This window comes from Oreochromis niloticus, linkage group LG3 (assembly GCF_001858045.2).
Source record: "Oreochromis niloticus isolate F11D_XX linkage group LG3, O_niloticus_UMD_NMBU, whole genome shotgun sequence".
In the NCBI taxonomy this organism is placed as follows: Eukaryota; Metazoa; Chordata; class Actinopteri; order Cichliformes; family Cichlidae; genus Oreochromis; species Oreochromis niloticus.
In genome coordinates, this window is record NC_031967.2 from 2,129,692 (window position 1) to 2,149,443 (window position 19,752).

The following is a 19,752-nucleotide window of genomic DNA, read 5'->3' on the forward strand; positions in this document are numbered from 1 at the left end:
CCTACTCTGATAAAACCAGCAGTCCTGAGTAACTTTGTAGGCCCAGTATTTCACCAGCCACACTGTTGCAGAAGCTCCCTTCTAGATAGGTGGACTAGGTGGATTAAATTTAGTGGCTTGGAAAACTGAGCTCCAAGGTGTTATTGTTTCTTTTAAAGGCCAATACTCAGATTTTTACATTTACTGCTTCACAATGGGTTAAAAAGGGAATGTCCACAATTTAGACTTTCTGAAGATTGTTTTATTAAAGCAATTTAGCAGGAGCAAAGCAAACAACAAACCAAATAATAATAATAATCAAATCACTTGAATCACTTGAATTATACTTATCTAATTAATGCTGATTTTGTTCTGATCTTTGAGAGGAGAGAGACTGAGGAGAGAACAGGCATGCTTTGGCCACCGATGCACTTATGTCTGTTTCATGCTGATAATAATAATCCAACAGGAAAACAGCAAAACTTGTAAATTCCATCAATAGTAACATTGATGGAGTCACTAGCGTTTTGTTTTTATATGTTATTTTTATGTACCTAATGATATTTGGATTAGGATTCAACTTTATTGTATAAATACACATGTATAAATGTGGGGTAGCAGAATAGAGTTTGCATCTAATCAGAAGTGCAAGAGCAGTAAGTGCAATAGGAGCAGATTATACACAGATAAGGGTAGGATAAAAGGTGGGAATAGTTATTTGTATACAAATAAGTATACAGATGTTTATATTGCTATACAGAGAGCAAATATATAGATGTACTGATATCTTTTGTTTTCGAATAGATTTTATATTGTATATGTCAAATAAATAAAAGATTGCAGTCATTTCAATTCGTAATTTTCACTGAGTGCAGTGCATTCGTTTCCAGTGCATGCTGTTGGCTTATAGTAATTCATGTAAACTGATCTTGCTGCAGCTCTGTTCTCTGTCTGTCAAGTGCCACATGTCGAAAATAATACTTCCATTCACTCATTTCAAAACAAAATGGATAATTAATTGATGAGGCTACACCCGGACGGCTAATCGACACGAAAATGCTTTTGTTTTGAAAACACATTTCCGGTAATAGTCACGTTAACGTTAACCTAACAATCCGAGCGTCTCTCAGCACCATCCAAACATTAGCTTGCTAAATAGCTTTCAGCTACCCAAACTGAAGAAAATAGAGCGCTCCATCCAAATAATCTATGAGTCGCAAACGAAACCACAGTTTCACTGAAACGAGCTTGTCTCCTGAAGCCCACGGCGTCTTCATGGAACCTCCCGGGTCAGTAAGTGCAGCTGACGGTGATTTCGTGGAGCTGGAACCCGACGAAGAGCTTCTCTGCTCGGTTAGCGACATCACTGAGCACCTCGGCAGAAACATCACCGTAGTGCTGGAGACCGCGTTGTCCGAGATCCGTAAAATGGTCAGCATCCGGATAAGAGTATTGAAAATGGAACTTCGCGAGAAAAGCGAAGAAATCGAAATGTTAAAGGCACGATTGGATACAGTTCAGCGGGATGGTAGGGACGCTTTTCCTGGCGTAGCGAGCGTAGAGCCGCCTGCAGAGGCTGGCTTCAAGAAACATGACTTCAGCTCTGGAGCCAAGCACAACAATATCGACCCACGGAGAGCCAAAGCTCTCATGTCCGGTGTGAAGAAGGAAAATATAGACGCCATTTGTCACTATCTGATGAAAGACAAGAACTCGAGAGGATGTACTGAAATGGACGGAGACCAGAGCAACCAGGCCGGTGACAGGGAGGTTCGCCAAGGGCCAGACCCGCATTCCCTTAACTTGTGGTCGGACAGCGGCATGGCCGGGACCGTGTCTATGCACGTAGATTCCGAGTCCACCACAGATGACATCTTCAGCATGCTCCCTTCCGGTAGCAAGCGAATGTATGAATATGAATGGATAGCACCAATAGAATACACTTCAGACCTGAAAGGTAAACACACATAGACGTAGTCATAAATAATGCCTATTTACTTATAACTTGATGACTAATGTGAATACAGAGCCAAGTACTTGGTTACCAAAGTATAGACATGTATAAGTGCTTGAAGTAGTTCTCCAGGCTTTTTGAAGGGCATTCCAAGGCTCTTCTCCTGGATCTCCAACTCCAGATGCATCCTAAAGCATGACTGAGCATGCGTTATGCACGTGCCTCTCTCATGAACTCTTCTGTTCACAGAAGAAGCGCTTTTCTTTGTAGTGTTAAAAATGGGAACAAATTATGTGTTTTTGCAGTTTGCTACTAGAAACAAAATAACTAGTGATACAGTTCGTAATTGGTTCTTTGCTAAGCTGCCCTTTATGTGTAGACACAAAACTACAAAACTGGCTCATTCTTTGACCCAAGTGCCTTTATTATGCTTGGATGATCCATCAGTCAGTTAACAAACAAAAAACAAAACAAAAAAAATTCCCCTGAAAATGGTCAGGTACAAGGAGCGGACTGAGACTGAGTGTCAAAAGAGAAACATTGAAATCTGAATAAGTGTTCACTGTGGAAACCACAAACATCTTTTATGAATCATTTTCTTGAAATGCAAATATAAATTGTTAGTTTCAAAAACCGATTTAGCAAACGACAGAGTTATATACACCTGTTTACATTAAATGGAGGAAATGACTCAGGCAGTTTTGCAAAAGTATTTATAAAGCAGTCAGACACAAATTATTTGTGATACCCCTAAAAATAATTCATTTCACCCCAAGATGGAGTGTTTATGTGTCTGGGGGGGGGACGCATCACAAGCCCAACACTTTCAGGGTGCCTCAGTCCTCCTGTTGTCCACATGGGGACAGTGTTTATATTACAAACTGTCTTTGGTAGTGTTTTTTGCCAGCATCTGTGACATTCAACAGTTGGCTCACTGTTTGCATACACAAAAGAAAACAATGACTACACTACACACTAACTACACACTCCAAATAAGCCGAGTGTCACAAATCTCTTAAATCTGCAAACTCGATATTGTTGTTCTCTCTTTCACCATCGCTCTCACAACTTTCCCCTTTTTTTCTGATTTTTTCTAATTGGTTGGTGTGGTGCATTTTTCCAACAGAAATGGGGAGTGTCATGTTTGTTTTTCCTTTGTTTTCTCACAAGCACTTTCTGCTTGTGAGGGCTTTCATTGGAACATCCCATTTTTACCTTTTCTTATTGCTCTAAACGTGACGACGCATTCACGGAAAAGCATTGTGTAAATCATTTATCATAAGTCTCATTTTGCTTTGCCTATCAGTAAAATTAAAAAACTGGTAAATATTGTATGAAGTTCACACTTTGGACAAAAGTTGAAATGAGACACTGTGAGGTTGTGTCTTGCTGCTGCATCATTTTAAATCAGTCATGTGATTTGGGGGCCACTTACTTACCCTAACCCTATACAGTCCTCTATAGCGTCAGGTAAGTGGTGCTGGCAGATCACCTTAGTCCAGGAGATCACAATCAAGCACAATCATTACCTTTTTATGAACAGCATAAAAATGTAATACAATAATGTATTTATACACTTCATGATAAATTGGATTTCAATTGTTGACTTTTATTTTTCTGCAGATTCAAGTTTTGTGTTTTGAACTTACTTGTGGGAAAAATATCCAATAATATATCAATATTTTAGACCTGGACAGTTTCTCAAGTTATGAGTCTTTATATTGATTTGATCTGTTGTATCAGTTTATTTGTATGGTAACCACTGGCTTGTAGAACATTAATATGACCCTGATTTTTCTGGTATTTTGCCACAGTTATAAAGGAGCCTGATCATGAGAACACCTGCACCACTGAGACAGAGAATGATGGGAATGAAGATGAGTCGACCACGAGGGAGGGGTCGATACCTGAGCAAGCGCAGACTCCGCTGTCACGTGCCCAGCCTTGCGACTTCTCTATGGAGCCTCAGAGCTCTCCAGGGGAGGGAGGGAATCCCTTGGAGGACCGCACAGACAGGCCTGAGGCAGGTGCGAATGTAGCTAATTATTTTGAAATTGAATGAATACATTTCTCTGTGGCTACCTCTAAGTTCAGATCTTCCGTCAGCTCTCTTGCCTATGGGGTGCCTCAGGGCTCTGTCTTGGGACCATTATTGTTTTTGTTGTATTTACTCCCTCTTCTGCAACTTCTTAGCTCTTTCTCTGATATTTCATATCATTGTTATGCAGATGATATTCAGCTATATATCTCTTTTAGGCCACCTGATGTTTCTAAGCTCCGAATCTTGCAGTCCTGCTTAGATTCCATTAGAGATTGGCTGGCTGGTAATTACCTTCAACTAAATGCTGATAAAACCGAAGTCATTGTCTTTGCTCCTGAGAAATTTGCTCCCCTCGTGGTTAAAAATCTAGGCCCTCTTGCTTCTTATACTAAATCATCCATTAGGAACCTTGGTGTTACATTTGATCCAGCTCTGACGCTGGACACACGTTAAATCTTTGGTTCGCTCGTGTTTTTACCATTTAAGAAATATCGCTAAGCTGAGTCCCATTGTGTCACGTTCCGAATTGGAAATGATTATTCATGCATTTGTTTCATCCCGCTTAGACTATTGTAATTCCTTGTTTACTTGCTTAAGTAATGCCTCCCTGGAACGACCGCAGGGCATTCAGAATGCTGCTGCTAGGCTTCTGACAAAGCATCACAAACACTCCCATGCCACTCCCCTGCTGATTCAGCTGCACTGGCTCCCTGTCAAGTTCAGGGTCCAATTTAAGATCATAATCATGACTTATAGGGCCCTGCACAGTGTAGCTCCTACTTACTTAAGTGATCTTCTTCTTTCTTATCACCCCAGCAGGTCCCTGAGGTCTTGTGACCAGGGGTTGCTGGTTGTCCCTCATACAAGGTTAAAAACAAAAGGTGACAGAGCGTTTGTATCAGTGGCTCCCCGACTCTGGAACTCGCTCCCTTTGAGTTTGAGATCTGTGGACTCAGTCATGTCTTTTAAAAAGCAGTTAAAAACCCATCTGTTTAAACTCGCTTTTGGTTCATTTTGTTTTGTTTTGGATTTTAATGTCTGTTTTCTGCCTCTGTAAAGCACTTTGTGATTTTTATCTTGAAAGGTGCTATAAAAATAAAATTTTACTTACTTACTTACATTTACAAGTGGCATATTGCAATACCAGGTCAGTGTATACAGCTGAACTATAATACTGGTGGTGACACATAGATTGTCTGTCATCAGTGACAGAAACTTTGAAAAGGAAGCGTGGAAAGTAATATTTATTTTGTGCGCACTAATAAATGCAGCTGCCTGGTTGCTGCACTGGGCGATGACATTTTGTTTAGTGTTTATATCATAAATGTTATCGTAAATTTATTTGAAATACTGTGATTTAATTTCGAGGCTAAATCACCCACCTTTAAGTGCCAGTTCACAACAATAATCAACTCAAGGCATGTTGTGTAGTGGAAGTTTCGAATAACGACTGAAACCGACAATTTCAAACTAAATATTTACTTGATGAAAATGCTGATGTTGACGAATAGCAAGGGATACATAACTTTCATATTCTGCACATAACCATCATAACATCAGCAAGAGGCTAGCAGCAGCACTAGGATAATTCCCTGCGTTTCAAAATAAAAACACTTCCTGTCTATACCTTTCACAATAAAGCAAAAATAATTGTCATTAGCAGTTTAAACATAGCTTCAGTTTACATATTCACTGTAATAAATGACAAGGAAGGATAAGCTGAATCAGCTGAACCCAATATCATAAAGTGTCATTTAAGTCGATTCACAACATCCTCACCCCCCATCAGCAGTTGTTCATCAGTATTCAGCTACTTTACCAAAGACGATTACCATAACTTATCTCTAATGGATATGATAGCCGAACAGGTCTCTTCAGCAAACTTCCTCAGAAGTCCATCACTCCATGGAAAAAACTGCTATTCTCCCCATCCTCCAGGTCTGGGTGGGTAAGTTATTCTCTCCAGTCAAGACAACATCTCCCACTTTCAACACATTGGGTGTAGGATTCTCACACTTCAGAGCAAATTCAGAGCAGTTCACTTCAGAGCAGTCTGTCAAGTTGTCACTGCCAGTGGCTCCATAAGCTGGTTAAGAATCTCTGCCCATACTTCATCCTCGACCTCGAGAACAGAAGTGAGTCTCCCCACAACCAGGAGATAAGATGTAAGCAACCGGACCTCTGATGCATCACTGTATACATAGGAAAGAGGCCGGGAATTCAACATGGCCTCCACTTCAAGTAAAGTAGTTAACACCTCAAAGTTCTGGACTCATCAAGGATGGTGGTGAGTCTATATACAGACTGTAGCTGTATATAGCTCAGGTGGTAGAGCAGGTCAACTACTAAGGTTCGTGGTTCGATCCCAAGCTCCTCCAGTCTGCATGCCAAATATCCTCGGGCAAGATACTAAACCTGTTGCTCTCCGATGCATTCATAGGAGTGTGAATGTCTATGAATGTTAGATAGTAAGCACTTAACAACTTAGAAAACGTGATTGGGTGAATTAATTAGTTGTATAAAGCGCTTTGAGTGCTCAGATAGAACCAGATATCTGAGATAGGATAGAACTATATAAGAACCAGTCCGTTTACCATTTACCAGATGTGGGGTTCAACAACTGGCCCTGTGGTGCAGTCAGAATAACATAGAACTGAATATGCTCAAAACTAGAGATGATTGTGGACTTCAGGAGGTGCCCCTCTCTGTTATTCCCCCTCACCTTACTCAATAGCACTGTGTCTGCTGTGGAAACCTTCAGGTTTCTGGGATCCACAGTCTCGCCTCAGGAACTGCTGACCCAGTCTATAATCCAGTCTGTTCTCTGCTCATCCATTATTGTAGGACTTGGATCAGCCACCAAACAGGCCAAGACCAGACTACAACTGACAATGAGGTCTGCTGAAAAAATCACTGGTGCTGGTAGGCGCTACAGAGCACTGTGTGCCAAAGCAAGCAGACAGCATCTTTCCATAGGCCATCACTTTGATGAATACTTACTACAGTCACATAGTCCTGCACCAGTCATAGTACAGGACCATAGCTGCTGAAATCAAAGCATACTGTATTCACTGTTTAGTTCTTTTGTATGTAATGACTTATCCATCCTTTATTTATTCCATAATTTTATTCCAACATTTTTGCTCTCTGCACCATACGTGTTGTTATTGTCTTTGTATACAGGCTCACATACTTCGTCAATAAAACTGATTCTGACATTTCCACAACCACCTCATTTGTGTGCACTGTCTGTCCACTTAACTCTCAGATCTGGTGATTTTGGTCACCCATTTGCACAGATACATGGCTGCATTTGACAGAATCTCCTTTGCTGTTGTGGTAACCAAAAAGGCCTCCTCCACATTACATGAACTTCAAATGAACTGAAACGTTTCATACTGCTTGAGATGTTTTCTTATGGTTGCAGCTAACAGGAATGGGCTGGCTAACACATCACATACCACTCTACTCATTCTCATGATGCACAACTCAGTTTTGCAGCCTTTGGTTGGAGGTCCATCTAGCCACAGAAAACAAACAGCATGTGTCCTTTTCTCCTAGAGCTATCTAAAGGAAAACCATTGTGATATCCACAGTGAAGGCTATCTGAGTCTGAATCTGGATTAGGGTTAGGCCCAGCTAGTTAGGAGATGCCATTTGGAGATGGGCAACCTCCTCATGTGATGATGCAACACCACTCCTAACTCTCTTATATTTATGCTCCACCTCTGAAATGTTTCTTGTACATCTCACAGATATCTTGCTGCAGGTAATCCTGTGTGACATCATTGCACTTCACGTGCAAAGATGCAAAGTTGTTTTCATTCTCCTGATAAGGCCTTCAAACCGTCTCTTTGCAGCTCTAAAGATCAGGTCTGTCACATTGCCATGGTAGCTTAACTTGATGGTGACCATCCTTCCATGCTACAGTCTGTTCAAAGCTCCAAAGAGCCTCAGTTTCTTCTGGACTCAGGGTTTTCTCATGAACAATGCCAAGTGACTCCACTTCCTGGAAGGCATGAAGCTGTTTAGGAATCTACACTGATGTGCATGCAAGTTGCATCAGTGACACTCAAAGTTGTAAGTGGCCGTTGCAATGTCTGTCCAAAACCACTTTCAGCAGCTACTAGTGATTTTGTAAATTGTTCAACCTTATCAGAAACTACTTGGCAGTAACAGTCTGCCCTTGTTAACACTGAGAGTTCTGAATCATCAGCGCCTTTGCGGTGGAAAATCCAGAAGTTAAGTCCATTTCTCATTAACTCTTGTTGAATGGGTTCATGAGGGACCCTCACAGTAGAGCACACCTGTGGGGACACAGCTGCAGTCTCTTCTCTCCATAATCAGTCTTTTTTCAGAAAACAATGTAGTACTGTCACTGCTGCTTCAGCTAAAGTTTTAAATGTCTTTGTGGGAGCTTTGGATCGGAAGGACTACTGTGCAGCACTTATAGATTTGTCAAAAGCATTTGACACTGTAGATCATAACCTGTTATGCCACAGACTTTTTGATATTGGCTTTACAGACCAAGCTGTTGGCGGGTTTTTCAAATGATCTTTCTGGTTGGAAGCGTTGTGTTAAACTCTATGATTGTTTCTCTAAATGTCACAAAAGGTTTGCCTCAAATCTTTGTCTTAGGGCCAACACTTTTTACAATTTACATTTAAAAAAAATAGCAGCAGAATGCATCTGATACGTCTCTTCATCTCTACGCTGATGACACACTTGTCTACTGTCATCCAAACTTAATTGCCCTGGTTTTTAATTGTCTACAGATTGTATTTGACATTATCCAGTCACATTTGTTCCACCTCAAACTGGTACTAAATGCTGACAAAATGAAGGGTATGTTGTTTTCAGCCAAAAAGAAAAATCCTGTTACTCTTCCTGCTACTATGTCTGCACAAGGTTCCCCAATTATATTTGTGTGTTGTTACAAATACCTGGGTATTTTAATAGATGAAAATCTTTAAGTCACATATTGAAAATGTAAAAAAAAAAGAAAGAAAAACCTCAGATAAAACAAGCAAACTAGCAAACCAGCATGTCAGTGCTCTTGCTGCAGTATTTTAGATCAACTGAAGGCTTTTTAGGGAGTTTTTAGGGCAACCTGATAATAATTAATTACAGTAGTCCACTGAAGAATGTCCTGGTCAAAAACGACTCCCAAATTCCTCACACTATTAATGCAGGCCAAGGCAATGGCATCCAGGTTAAAGATCTGGTTAGATACCATATTTCTAACATTTTTAGGACATTGACCTCAGTTTTATCTGAATTTAGGAGCAGGAAGTTAGAGGTCATCTAGGTCTTTGTTTTTAAGACATTCCTGCAGTTTAAGTAACTGGTGTGTGTTATCTGGCTTCATGAATAGATAGAGCTCGGGATCATCACATGGCAATAGAAATCTTGGAGTCAATTTTGACTGTAATATGTCCTTCAGTGCATGTATGTAGGGCTGCTTTCTTCCATTTGCGCAACATCTCTAAAGTTAGAAATATCCTGTCTCAGAGTGGCGCTGAAAAACTAGTTCATGCATTTATTATTTCCAGGCTGGACGACAGTAATTCATTATTATCAGGATGTCCTAAAAACTCCCTGAAAAGCCTTCAGTTAATCCAAAATGCTGCAGCGAGAGTCCTGACAGGGACTAGAAAGAGAGAGCAGATTTCTCCTGTATTGGCTTTCCACTTCTCTACTTTCAAGATTAGGCTTCAAACTTTCCTTTTTGCTAAAGCATATAGTTAGGGCTGGACCAGGTGACCCTGAATCCTCCCTTAGTTATGCTGCAGTAGGTGTAGGCTGCTGGGGGATTCCCATGATGCACTGGGTGTTTCTTCTTCACTCACTATGTGTTAACAAACCTCTCTGCATTTGCTGTATTATTGTAGAGTCGACCTTGTTGTTGTGATTTGGTGCTGGATAAATAACATTGAACTGAACTGAACTCTGAGCAGTCTAGTGGGAATGGGATCTAATAAACACTTTGATAGAAATAATTACTGAAGTCAACTCAGAAACATCAGTGGGAGAGAGGTGAAGGTGGCTGTACATAATTATAAGTCTGTGAGATGGTTAAGAATACTTTTTTTTCTCTAATGGTTAAAATTCTATACGTGAAGAAATTCATACTAGTTCAGGGTAAATGAATACTTTTTCTTCTTCCAGGTTAAAAGACAATCTTTTAAATTAGTGAGACACCATTCCCTTTCTACCTTACAGGTTATCTGCTTTAGGTCGATGTTTGTGAGTCAAGCACTTCTGATTTGAGACTTTCTTTTTACAGTAGTTACAGTATCCAGAGTCATACCCAGTGAAGCTGTAACACTATTGACAACTAGATCTGGGGGGAGCTCAGGTAGCTGCTGTGCTCTGTGTTGGAACATGTCATCGAAGACAATAACAGTGGAGGAATTATATCCTTAAACTTAGTTACAGCACTTTCAGACTGTAATGCAGTTTATTCCCTACTGCTGTGTTATTCATTATTGTAAATGTAAATGTCTTTTTTTCAGACCAGCAGTTATCCAGTCACACCTACATCTGCTCAATGTGTGGGACCTTCTGCCCTGACTCTTTCTTTCTGGAGGAACATGTAAAACTAATACACTCGGACTCTGCTGGAGCTCTGGCTCTCCAGGCACTCCAGTCCACGTCCTCGACTACACCCTCCATGGGAGATAGCAGTGGTGATTCCAGGAGGGCCGGTGGCAGCCAAAATGAGGGAAGCACACAATTTGGGTCTGTCGCAAGCATCAGTCAAGGAGGGGGTCCTATAAAAAAGGAGATCAAAATAGAGGGGGGTATGAATGTGGGGACTGTGGCCGCCGCTTCAACTACCTCGGCAACCTGCGGCAGCACCAGCGCATCCATACTGGAGAAAAACCCTTTGTGTGTCCAGAGTGCGGGGAGAGATTTCGCCACGCAGCCCGCTTAAAAAGCCACAGGCTAATTCACAGCGGTGCCCAGAGCCCCTTTCCTTGCCCTCAGTGTGGGAAAGGTTTCTCTGTGCTGTCAGGACTCAAGAGACACCAACGGGTGCACACTGGTGAGAGTCCATACGCATGCCCTCAGTGCGGCCGGCGCTTTAAAGAACTGGGAAACTTATACACCCACCAGAGGATCCACAGCGGGGCCACACCCTACCGCTGTCAGCAGTGTGGGCGCAGCTTCCGACATCTGGGCACCTACAAGAGTCACCGCTGCACCCCGGGACAGTAATCGGCCTCTGCTAATGTTCTCTACACTCCTAATAGTAGGAAGTCTAAAATGTACATCAAAGATGGATCGTGATCCAGAGTTTGAGTCATAAGTCGTAATGTTAGTGCTCTCCGATGACACCGTGAGGATGCTGGACATGTGAAGACTCGGTTTTATGAGATGTTACCCCAATGTTCATGTTCTGTTATGTTCATGATAGAGATGTGCTTAATGAGCCTCAGTGTCTTGAATAAACTGACCTCAAGGCAAATACATCGAATTGTTCTTTAGCTTTCAACAGTATTCCAACGCCTTTATCACCAGATAAAGTCTGAAATTGTCTGAGAATAATTGGAAAGCACCGGCAAAACGATATTTCTATGATCATTAAGCAAACCACTGGTACAAGTTACCTGTCCTGCAGTGAGATTGTTAAAGTTTTTTTCATTGTATACATTGAGCTTGCAAGAAGACCTATGGTGTATAGTGTATAGTATGGTGTTTATGCATATAAACATGACGGCAGGTGCGTCATAGATAAATTCTTAAGAGCCTGCTGTCTTTAAAGTCATTTTTAACCATTTCCTGAAGTAAAGCACAACAAAATATTTTTTACATTTAAAACTGTTTGAACAGACACAGAAACTTGTCAGTTTCTATGTGTAACAGGTAAAGTCCCAGATTTCTTCCTTTCTAATCATAAGAATATCATATTCACAGCCACATTTCTAAATTATGGCCAAATATTATATTTGATGGGAGTTTTTAAACCGGGTTACATTTTGATTTTGTTGTTAGCATTGCAGCCATAAGGCATATATCAGGCAAGTCTTTGGCTAATATTTTTTGCCATAATCACAAGTTCACCTGCAATCATGTCAAAAAAAACCCGAGACATTGAGAATTAAAGCTTGAGTATAATTTCTTTCTGGAGTAGCTGCTGGTTTACACGTTTTGCTTATCAGGACATAAGAAATCATCTGGTCCTTAGCAGAGGGGTCGATTTTAATTTGCTGAGAAGTGCTTTTATTCTATTTATTGGACACACATCAAGAATACCTGTTCAGTCATTAAAATTAATTTCATTTTGATCTGCTGACAAATTAAGGCGATTTAAACATCTCTTTTATTAGCGTATAGTTATTATAGTTGGTATATAATGTGTCTAAATTAAATCTTCAGAGCTCTGATGTGCAGCTGTCAAAGCAGCACTAAGGCACACTCAGAGCTAAAGTTACTAACTCGAATTAAAATATTAATTGAAGCACTCTGTGCAATAAAACTCACGTTAATAACTTTCTGCAGCATTATTCTCTCATCATGTCAATAAAGACGTTGTGTTTAACTTATATTTTGTATATTCTTATAGACTTTAATATTTATCATCATCTGGTAACATTTGTGATTCGATTGGGGGAAAACCCAGGAGATCATTTTATGCAGAAGAGTCGTCCCATTTTTATATGAGTGCACAAAGAGCCAGTAGAAGAACGCTCTGCTTAACAGAGACAGCTGTTAATCACTATTGTGATACTTGTTATTTCCAACTTGGGTTTTAGGTTTGTTGAACAAGCAAAGGCAAATAAAAGAAAAGCCTGTGTGTGCTGAACTTTGTTTCTGTAACACTGAACTTTCTGCATTTATTTCAAAAGATCCTGAAACAACAATGCATTGTGATAATTTATCAAAAGCTATGCCAAACTGAGTAATGGCACACTCCACGAACTCAATAGCTTGGAGAACCACTTGAAGAAGTTGATTTCTGTGTGACTTTATCAGTCTCTTCATTACATTGTTGTGGAGGAAACCTGGTCTACTCTTGTTTACAACGTTGGTTCAGTTCATTGTTTATGTACAGCTCTGCTAAGGCCCACCACAGCTTTCAGTCACGACATGGTCTCAACTTCGACTGGGCCGTTGCAACACTTTGATTCTTTTCTGTTTTTTAGCCATTCTGTTTCAGATTTTCTGGTGCACTTGGGGTCATTGTCCTGCTGCAGGACCCAGTTTCAGAAAAGCTCACGACTGCTTCAATGACTCCAAGATACCCAAAGATACCACTGCAAAACAAAACAAGCAGACCAAATGAATTTTTTGTTTTGTTTTGTTGTTTATTTACAATTTCTTCATGTGAATTTGCTGGGACATCAAACCCTGGGTCAGTGATTTTGAATATTATCCGCTTGTGAATAATTGTTCTCATGGCAGAATGACAGATGGAATTGTTTGGAAATGGCCTTTAACCCTTCCCAGATTTAATGGTCAGCAACAAATTGCTTCTCTGAGTTAATTGCTTTCCTCCTTAGCATTGTGTAGACTTCTGAAAATATAAATAAAATTAAATCTAACTATAAGCATTGGCTCCTCTATTATAGACTATGTAACTCTTCAATATATTAAGGAAATTAAAATGATCTTTCTTACCAGGCCAGTAAAACACTGGTCTTCTTTTATGCATTCAGACATTTAATGACATGCTGGGACATTTGAATCAGAAATGTAAACATTTCTTATTTAACAAAGTTGAAGTGTGTTTAAATCATGAGTCTTTGATTACTAAAATGTAGCAGTTTGACTCTAGTAGGTTCATATTAACTGATTTGTTCTCAAACCTGCTGAATCTCCAGGATCACACTTACACTCTTACATTGTAACTAAACGGTGGTGCAAGGCGACGTCACATGGGAAATAATACTTAACCTGACAGTTAAAGTTTCTGCAGTCCCCTTCAGCCTGTTACCCACTACTCTCTACCTCACGTTTGGACTTGGACTTTGGCTTTTGAACAGAACCACCCACATGTAGACTGTCAGTGTAACAGCAACAAAACTTGGCTCTTGTGATGTACTGTTTACTGTCCTGATGCTACTTGGTGTTTATATTTAAAACCTAATTCTACAGTGTGTGTGTTTGTGTGTTTGATGATACAAAATGTGAATTGCAGAAAAGTCATTAGCCACTAAAAGAAAAAACTGGTAGCACTTTCTATTACAGCTCAGTAATAAAGGGGTTATAGTAGGGTAACAAGGGGAAACAGAACACAATGTGGTAATTTCTAAGTTATTACCATACAGTTACTCCTGGTAATTCTGTGTAATAAGCAGGAAACAGAGCTGCAAAATGCAAATCTGCCTGTTTCCATTTAATAACACATTAATAACCTATTAAAGCAAACTTTTTTCTTTTTTTTTGCATGTCCCGTTCGGTTCTGTAGCAATCACAATTGTTGTCTGAAAGCCAGGAAAGATGCCCAACTGATTTATGCCATATTGGTCCACTTGACAGACAATTAGACAGAAAGGGAAACAGAGAAGGGGAGTCGGTAAGAGAAGACACTGAGAAAATCTGTTGGATCACCTGTTAAAAGAAGAAAAAAGAAAACAAGCAACAAGAGAACAACACAATACAGAGATTCAATTCAATTTTATTTATATAGCGCCAAATCACAACAAAAGTCGCCTCAAGGAGCTTTATATTGCACAGTAGCTCGTACAATAATAGATACAGAGAAAAACCCAACAATCATATGACCCCCTATGAGCAAGATCAGCGAGCAAGAGCGAGATCAGAGCAACAACCTAGATATGTGTAAGTAACAATAAATACTAAATATTCAATGTTATTGAGCAGCACGCAAGACCGAAGGCATACGATATGCTTAAGGCAGCAGCCAAGGAAGATATAGTCTGTGTCTGTGAGCACCTGTGTGCGTGCTTGAGTTCAAAAGGTTTATCCAACCGAGCCCCGGTCCAAGAAGCCCAAGGTCCCCCCACCCCCTGGGCGCCAGGCCCCGCCAAGAGTGAGCTGGGTACATACCTGAGCGCCGAGCCCCAGACACTGAGCACCACCAACGCACCGATGGCTAAGGGCATCAGCAGGGAGTGTGGTGGGTGGAGACAGGCCTCCACACCTGTTGGGCCCTAATTAGTGGACACACCTTGGATTAACATGTCCCTTTGGTCACATTATTTTCATTCTTTTCTAGGGGTACCATCATTTTTGTCCAGGCCTGTTCCATGCATTTATTTTTTTTAAATAAAGCATGGTTGAAAAGCAGTGTCTGACTTTCAATGTTTAACATTTATAGAATTTTTATTTATTATTACTTTTGTCAGGTTAAATTTATTTCTGTGACCATTATGAGTTTTTCTTTCATTGACCGAAGGGTACCAACAAGTTTGTCCATGTCTGTATATATATGTGTGTGTTTATATATATCGCTCTCATTTGAAAGTATAACTGTGAAATGAATGGACCCCACGTAGCCACAGGTACAGTTTTGTCATGTTTATTTGCACAATATGTTTTTCTTTTTCCTGACGTTGGGAGCTCAACAAATGTATTGTTATAATCCATTGGTTTATGCAAGCATGGGTCTACGAGGCAATTCAAAAAGGACGCAAATGATGGCAAAAGTTAGCAGTTAGCACCCCACTTCTTCTTTATCTTTATCCAGGAAATAGAAAGTGAAGAATCCCAGTAGGCAGCAGTGTGCCACCTACTGGCAGCCAGCTCTATGCAAGCTGTTTCTATTTATGCTTATTACACAGAAACTACCACAGGAGTTTTCAGGTAATAGTCAAAGACATTAACTAATAACTTTAGGTTAATAATATGTTATTAGTATGTTATTTAATATAAGCAGACAATTTTCATTTTGTATCTCTTAGATTATTTATCCTGAGTCTGACGACTCCTAAGAACCAATCACGAGCTCCTAAAATCGGACCTGTTGCCGATTGGCTGTGTCGGGACCCTAGAGGGGAAACCCTAGCCAGATATCCTATGGGGGTTAGGAGAACCCTGTTAACTTGCATAAGGTTTTGGGGATAGAGGGGAGACGCTGGGGGTTTGGGGGGATGGTGGGAGTTTGTGACTCGGACTTTGATTCTGAATTTCCTAGTTCGGATTAAACAAATGCAAATAAATTGTAATAAAGTTTTCCATGGGGGCATGCAGCCTCTGTCTCTGGCCATCCTGACTGTTACAAAAGCACAAGTTTAACTAAGCACTTTAGTATGATTTAACACATTTTCACACACACACACACACACACACACACACACACACATACACACACACACACACACACACAGACTCACACACACACACACAGGCCCACGAACAGATGGCATTTTTAGCCATAAAAAAGTAAACTTTTTGGGGGGCTTAAAAATGAGAAAAAAAAGCGATATTTTTAATAATGAAATAATTTTTTAATTGTTGAAAATTAATGAGTTATGAAATATAATTTCAATCATATCATAGTTTTATTAATATGATAATTTTATTAATAACGTGTTTTTATGGCTACCATATGCTTTATTACTTCCTTTATTACGTCCTAGGTCATAAATCATTTTATTGGGGGTCATAAATCACTGGTTTGACATAAGGGGTTTAATATCCCTCCTCACATCCACTTTTAAAGTGCTTTAGGGTTAGGGGTTTTTTATTCATTCTTTATTCATTCTTCTGTGCAAAAACATATTTATTGTATTTAAAATTTCAAAGTTTGGCACATTTATGCTCTTGTCTGCAAACATTAATAGACTCTGCAGTACAGCTGGCTCCTGTGCTTTTTTAATATTCTGCATTGGCGTCTCCTCCAGCTACAGCTCCTGTAAAACATTAATGTATGACTGAATGTTTTTTAAAATATATCAAGATACAAAATTATTGTTGTCATTGATTAGGTTTATGGTATTCTACCATCTTCAGTGTTTGAAGGTTTTAAAATAGGTTATAGATTTGTCTGGATTATTTTTAGCCTGCACATTGAATTTTAGCAGTGTTTCCGTGTTTTTTCTTAATTCGTTTTCTTCACTATATTCTATTACAGGATAATGTAGGAATCTTTTCTGCATTTTAAAGCAACATAAGACAACGGTTTACAGAGATCCTACATCTTTTCAGTGTAAAAACAAACAGACCATTTCACCCTTTTCCTTGGTGTAAGTGACATTGCCCTATGCTACATCAGCACAACACAACCCCTGTCTGCAAGGGCTAAAAGAGAGGTAAAATATAGTGCTAAGCAATGAAGAAACACATGTTTCTGCTACGTAGGGACTACCATTACACACACAGTGAATATACATCGGCATGCATCACTGTGCAGTCTGGTAAGTAACTTTAGGCCCTCTTACTCTGCTTGTACAGAGGTGTGCATGGTCATGAAAAATACAAAGCAACAGGTATTCATTAGTGCAATTCTGGTTTCTAGTTACTTTTGCTGTTATTTATACAACTGGAACTGAATATTGCTAAAAATACAGCAGTGGTGAGAAAGCACTGCTGCATGCTGCATGGAGTGATACACATGCTGACAAATATAGCAATAAAATCCTTTCGACCCACTGTTTCACCAACCCTCTACTTGCCCTTCACTAACCCCTCTCTTCATGACTAACGCACTACTTCCTGTTATATTTTTAGGAGGGTTCAGTTGGAGCGTGAGAATGCCTTGGGGGATGGCTGTCTTGAACTAATGGTATAAAAATAATATTTAAAAACAAACAAACACATAGTTTAATGGCAAACCTCACCCTTTTGTGAGGCCATGAGGGCTGGTATGTATTAGGATGCTTTCCTTTTCTTATGATTAGAGCAAAGAGTTAGGTTTGGGTGAGTCCCATGAGAGCCTGTGGTTTTTAAGTGGGTTGTAGCACTCTTGACATAGGGAATGACTTGGTTAAACATTGCCTCCCAGAAGAAAATGTGAAAGGAAATAGTTATGGGAACAGGAGGTGGGGCTCCAAAGGAGGCCCTAGACTGACCAATTTAAACTTGTTATTAATGACTGCCTGAGTTTTTGCATGGCAAACATCTGGATTTCTCCCACAGTTGAGCTGATACACCTCCAGAGCTCCCACCACAAGTCTCTTCTACCCTCTGCTGAATATTATCTCACCTTACAACCTGTAGAACTCCCATAAAGTACACTGGTTTGGAAGTGCACCACAGTCTGTTTAGATTAGTGGCTGTCAGTGTGACAGCAGCGCTGTGCTATTTTAGTGGCTGGAAGCTGCTCTGTAATGTTTGGTTATCAGCTTGGCCACAAAAACATGTTGTGTCTTCTGTCAGAAACAATGCTTGGTGCATTTTGCTATGTCAGTCTAATGCAGCACAGGCACAAAAGTCCCATAACAAACCCAAACAGTTACAGAAACTGTTTGGGTTGGAATGGTCCAAGTATCTTTTGTTTTTTTTCCCTGTCACAAACCAAGCTGACCATGACAGAGACACAACAGTCAAACTGTTTCTGGCCTTTTCTATATTTATCAACAGTCCCAAAGCAATCTTTGCCTCTGAGCATGAAGCTGCTGCTGATCACTGATCATTCCCTCTCTTCTCACCCTAGCTTCAACTACTCTTTCCTATAGCTTCATGATATTGTCCATCAGCTCGGTGCCTCTGTAGCTCAGCAGTAGCACACTTCAGTATTCCTCAGACATCCTTCCATTTTCCAAGACTGTGTTAAACACGTCCACTGTCTGTCCACAGGTGTGTTATCTGGTCTTTTCTATTCTTCATCCTCTTCATATCTGCTCTCACTTCCTCTTTGGTAATGCACTGCACTCTCTGATTTACTAACTATCCTCCATCTGTCATCCCTCATCTCTCATTTTCAGCAATCATCAGCTCCATAAGGAACTCTTTCTGTCGTCTCTTAACTTGTTAGTACATTAAAAAAAACTGGATGGTAACATCTGAAAAGTAAACATACTTTTCAAATGTAAAAAAAAATAACAAGAGAAATCAGAAAGGTCTGAAGAGAGCTGTGAATATGCACTATTTTAGTCGCATATAATCTGCAGTCCTAGATTAAATAAAATTGAGACCCTGGCTAAACCACATTTATCGCATACACTATCTGTTCATCAAAGTTGTCTTGTTGTGTCCAAGTGTTCCACTGTGTCAGTCAGTACATAATAATCAGCCCTTTAGTGGGTCACAGTTGAATCATCTCTGTTGACTTCAATAAACAGCAATGGTGAGTCACAGAGGCTTATAATAGTTACTGGAAGTTAGCAACATACACAGTCTGTGCTATGAGACATAGCAGCACAAACATCTGAGATGCATTTTTTTAATTGTAAGAAGTTAAACAAGACTCTGTCATCGACATCAATCAATCAAATGATTTTGTGCCTGATGACCAGTCTTGGGCAACACTGTTAGCAAACACGTGATACTACTCAGTACAACCAAACTAATTACAAATTCTGTTCTCTTAATGTTATTTTCTCAAACATGATTAGTCTTCATCTTGTTCATGGGGGCAGTTAGCCTGTGTTTGGTTCATTCTAAGCTGATAGTAAAAGCAGAGTGAACACAGAGGACCAAAATGACTAAAATTTAGAAATATGCCACCAGTTTTTTTAATGATTAATAATAAAGTTTAATAACTGAGAAATGCTGAGTAATGCATAAAAGAAGACATCTGCTATACTCCTGTCTACATAATAAAATGGACACCTAGTTTCACTGCTGTTTGATCTGTAGGCATGAAAATAGCTGTGTGCTGGCCTTGTTTAAAGTGTATTATATTAGAAGTGTCATTTACGTGCAGTCT

General features: G+C 39.9%; 1 protein-coding gene across 3 annotated transcripts; it reads left to right on the forward strand.

Annotated features, from left to right (window-relative positions):
- Positions 1-322: 322 nt before the first annotated feature.
- On the forward strand, positions 323-13,528 carry znf16l (zinc finger protein 16 like). Of its 3 annotated transcripts, none has more exons than XM_019348760.2 (3): positions 323-1,936; positions 3,748-3,960; positions 6,819-9,522. In XM_019348760.2, exons 1-3 carry the CDS (start codon positions 1,189-1,191, stop codon positions 7,022-7,024), a joined length of 1,167 nt encoding a protein of 388 aa, XP_019204305.1. In that variant the 5' UTR covers positions 323-1,188; the 3' UTR covers positions 7,025-9,522. The 3 variants fall into 3 exon arrangements, with proteins under 3 accessions (XP_019204305.1, XP_019204311.1, XP_005465514.2); XM_019348766.2 differs by lacking the exon at positions 6,819-9,522 and adding an exon at positions 10,490-10,716 and having other exon boundaries at positions 334-1,936; positions 3,748-3,956; XM_005465457.3 differs by lacking the exon at positions 6,819-9,522 and adding an exon at positions 10,490-13,528 and having other exon boundaries at positions 336-1,936.
- Positions 13,529-19,752: the final 6,224 nt, after the last annotated feature.

Excerpts from the sequence above, each read along its gene's own strand:
- znf16l (XM_005465457.3), top strand. The coding sequence starts at position 1,189 with ATGAGTCGCAAACGAAACCACAGTTTCACTGAAACGAGCTTGTCTCCT. Across the intron at positions 1,937-3,747 it reads ATACACTTCAGACCTGAAAG|TTATAAAGGAGCCTGATCAT; the intron begins GTAAACACACAT and ends ATTTTGCCACAG. Across the intron at positions 3,961-10,489 it reads CACAGACAGGCCTGAGGCAG|ACCAGCAGTTATCCAGTCAC; the intron begins GTGCGAATGTAG and ends TCTTTTTTTCAG.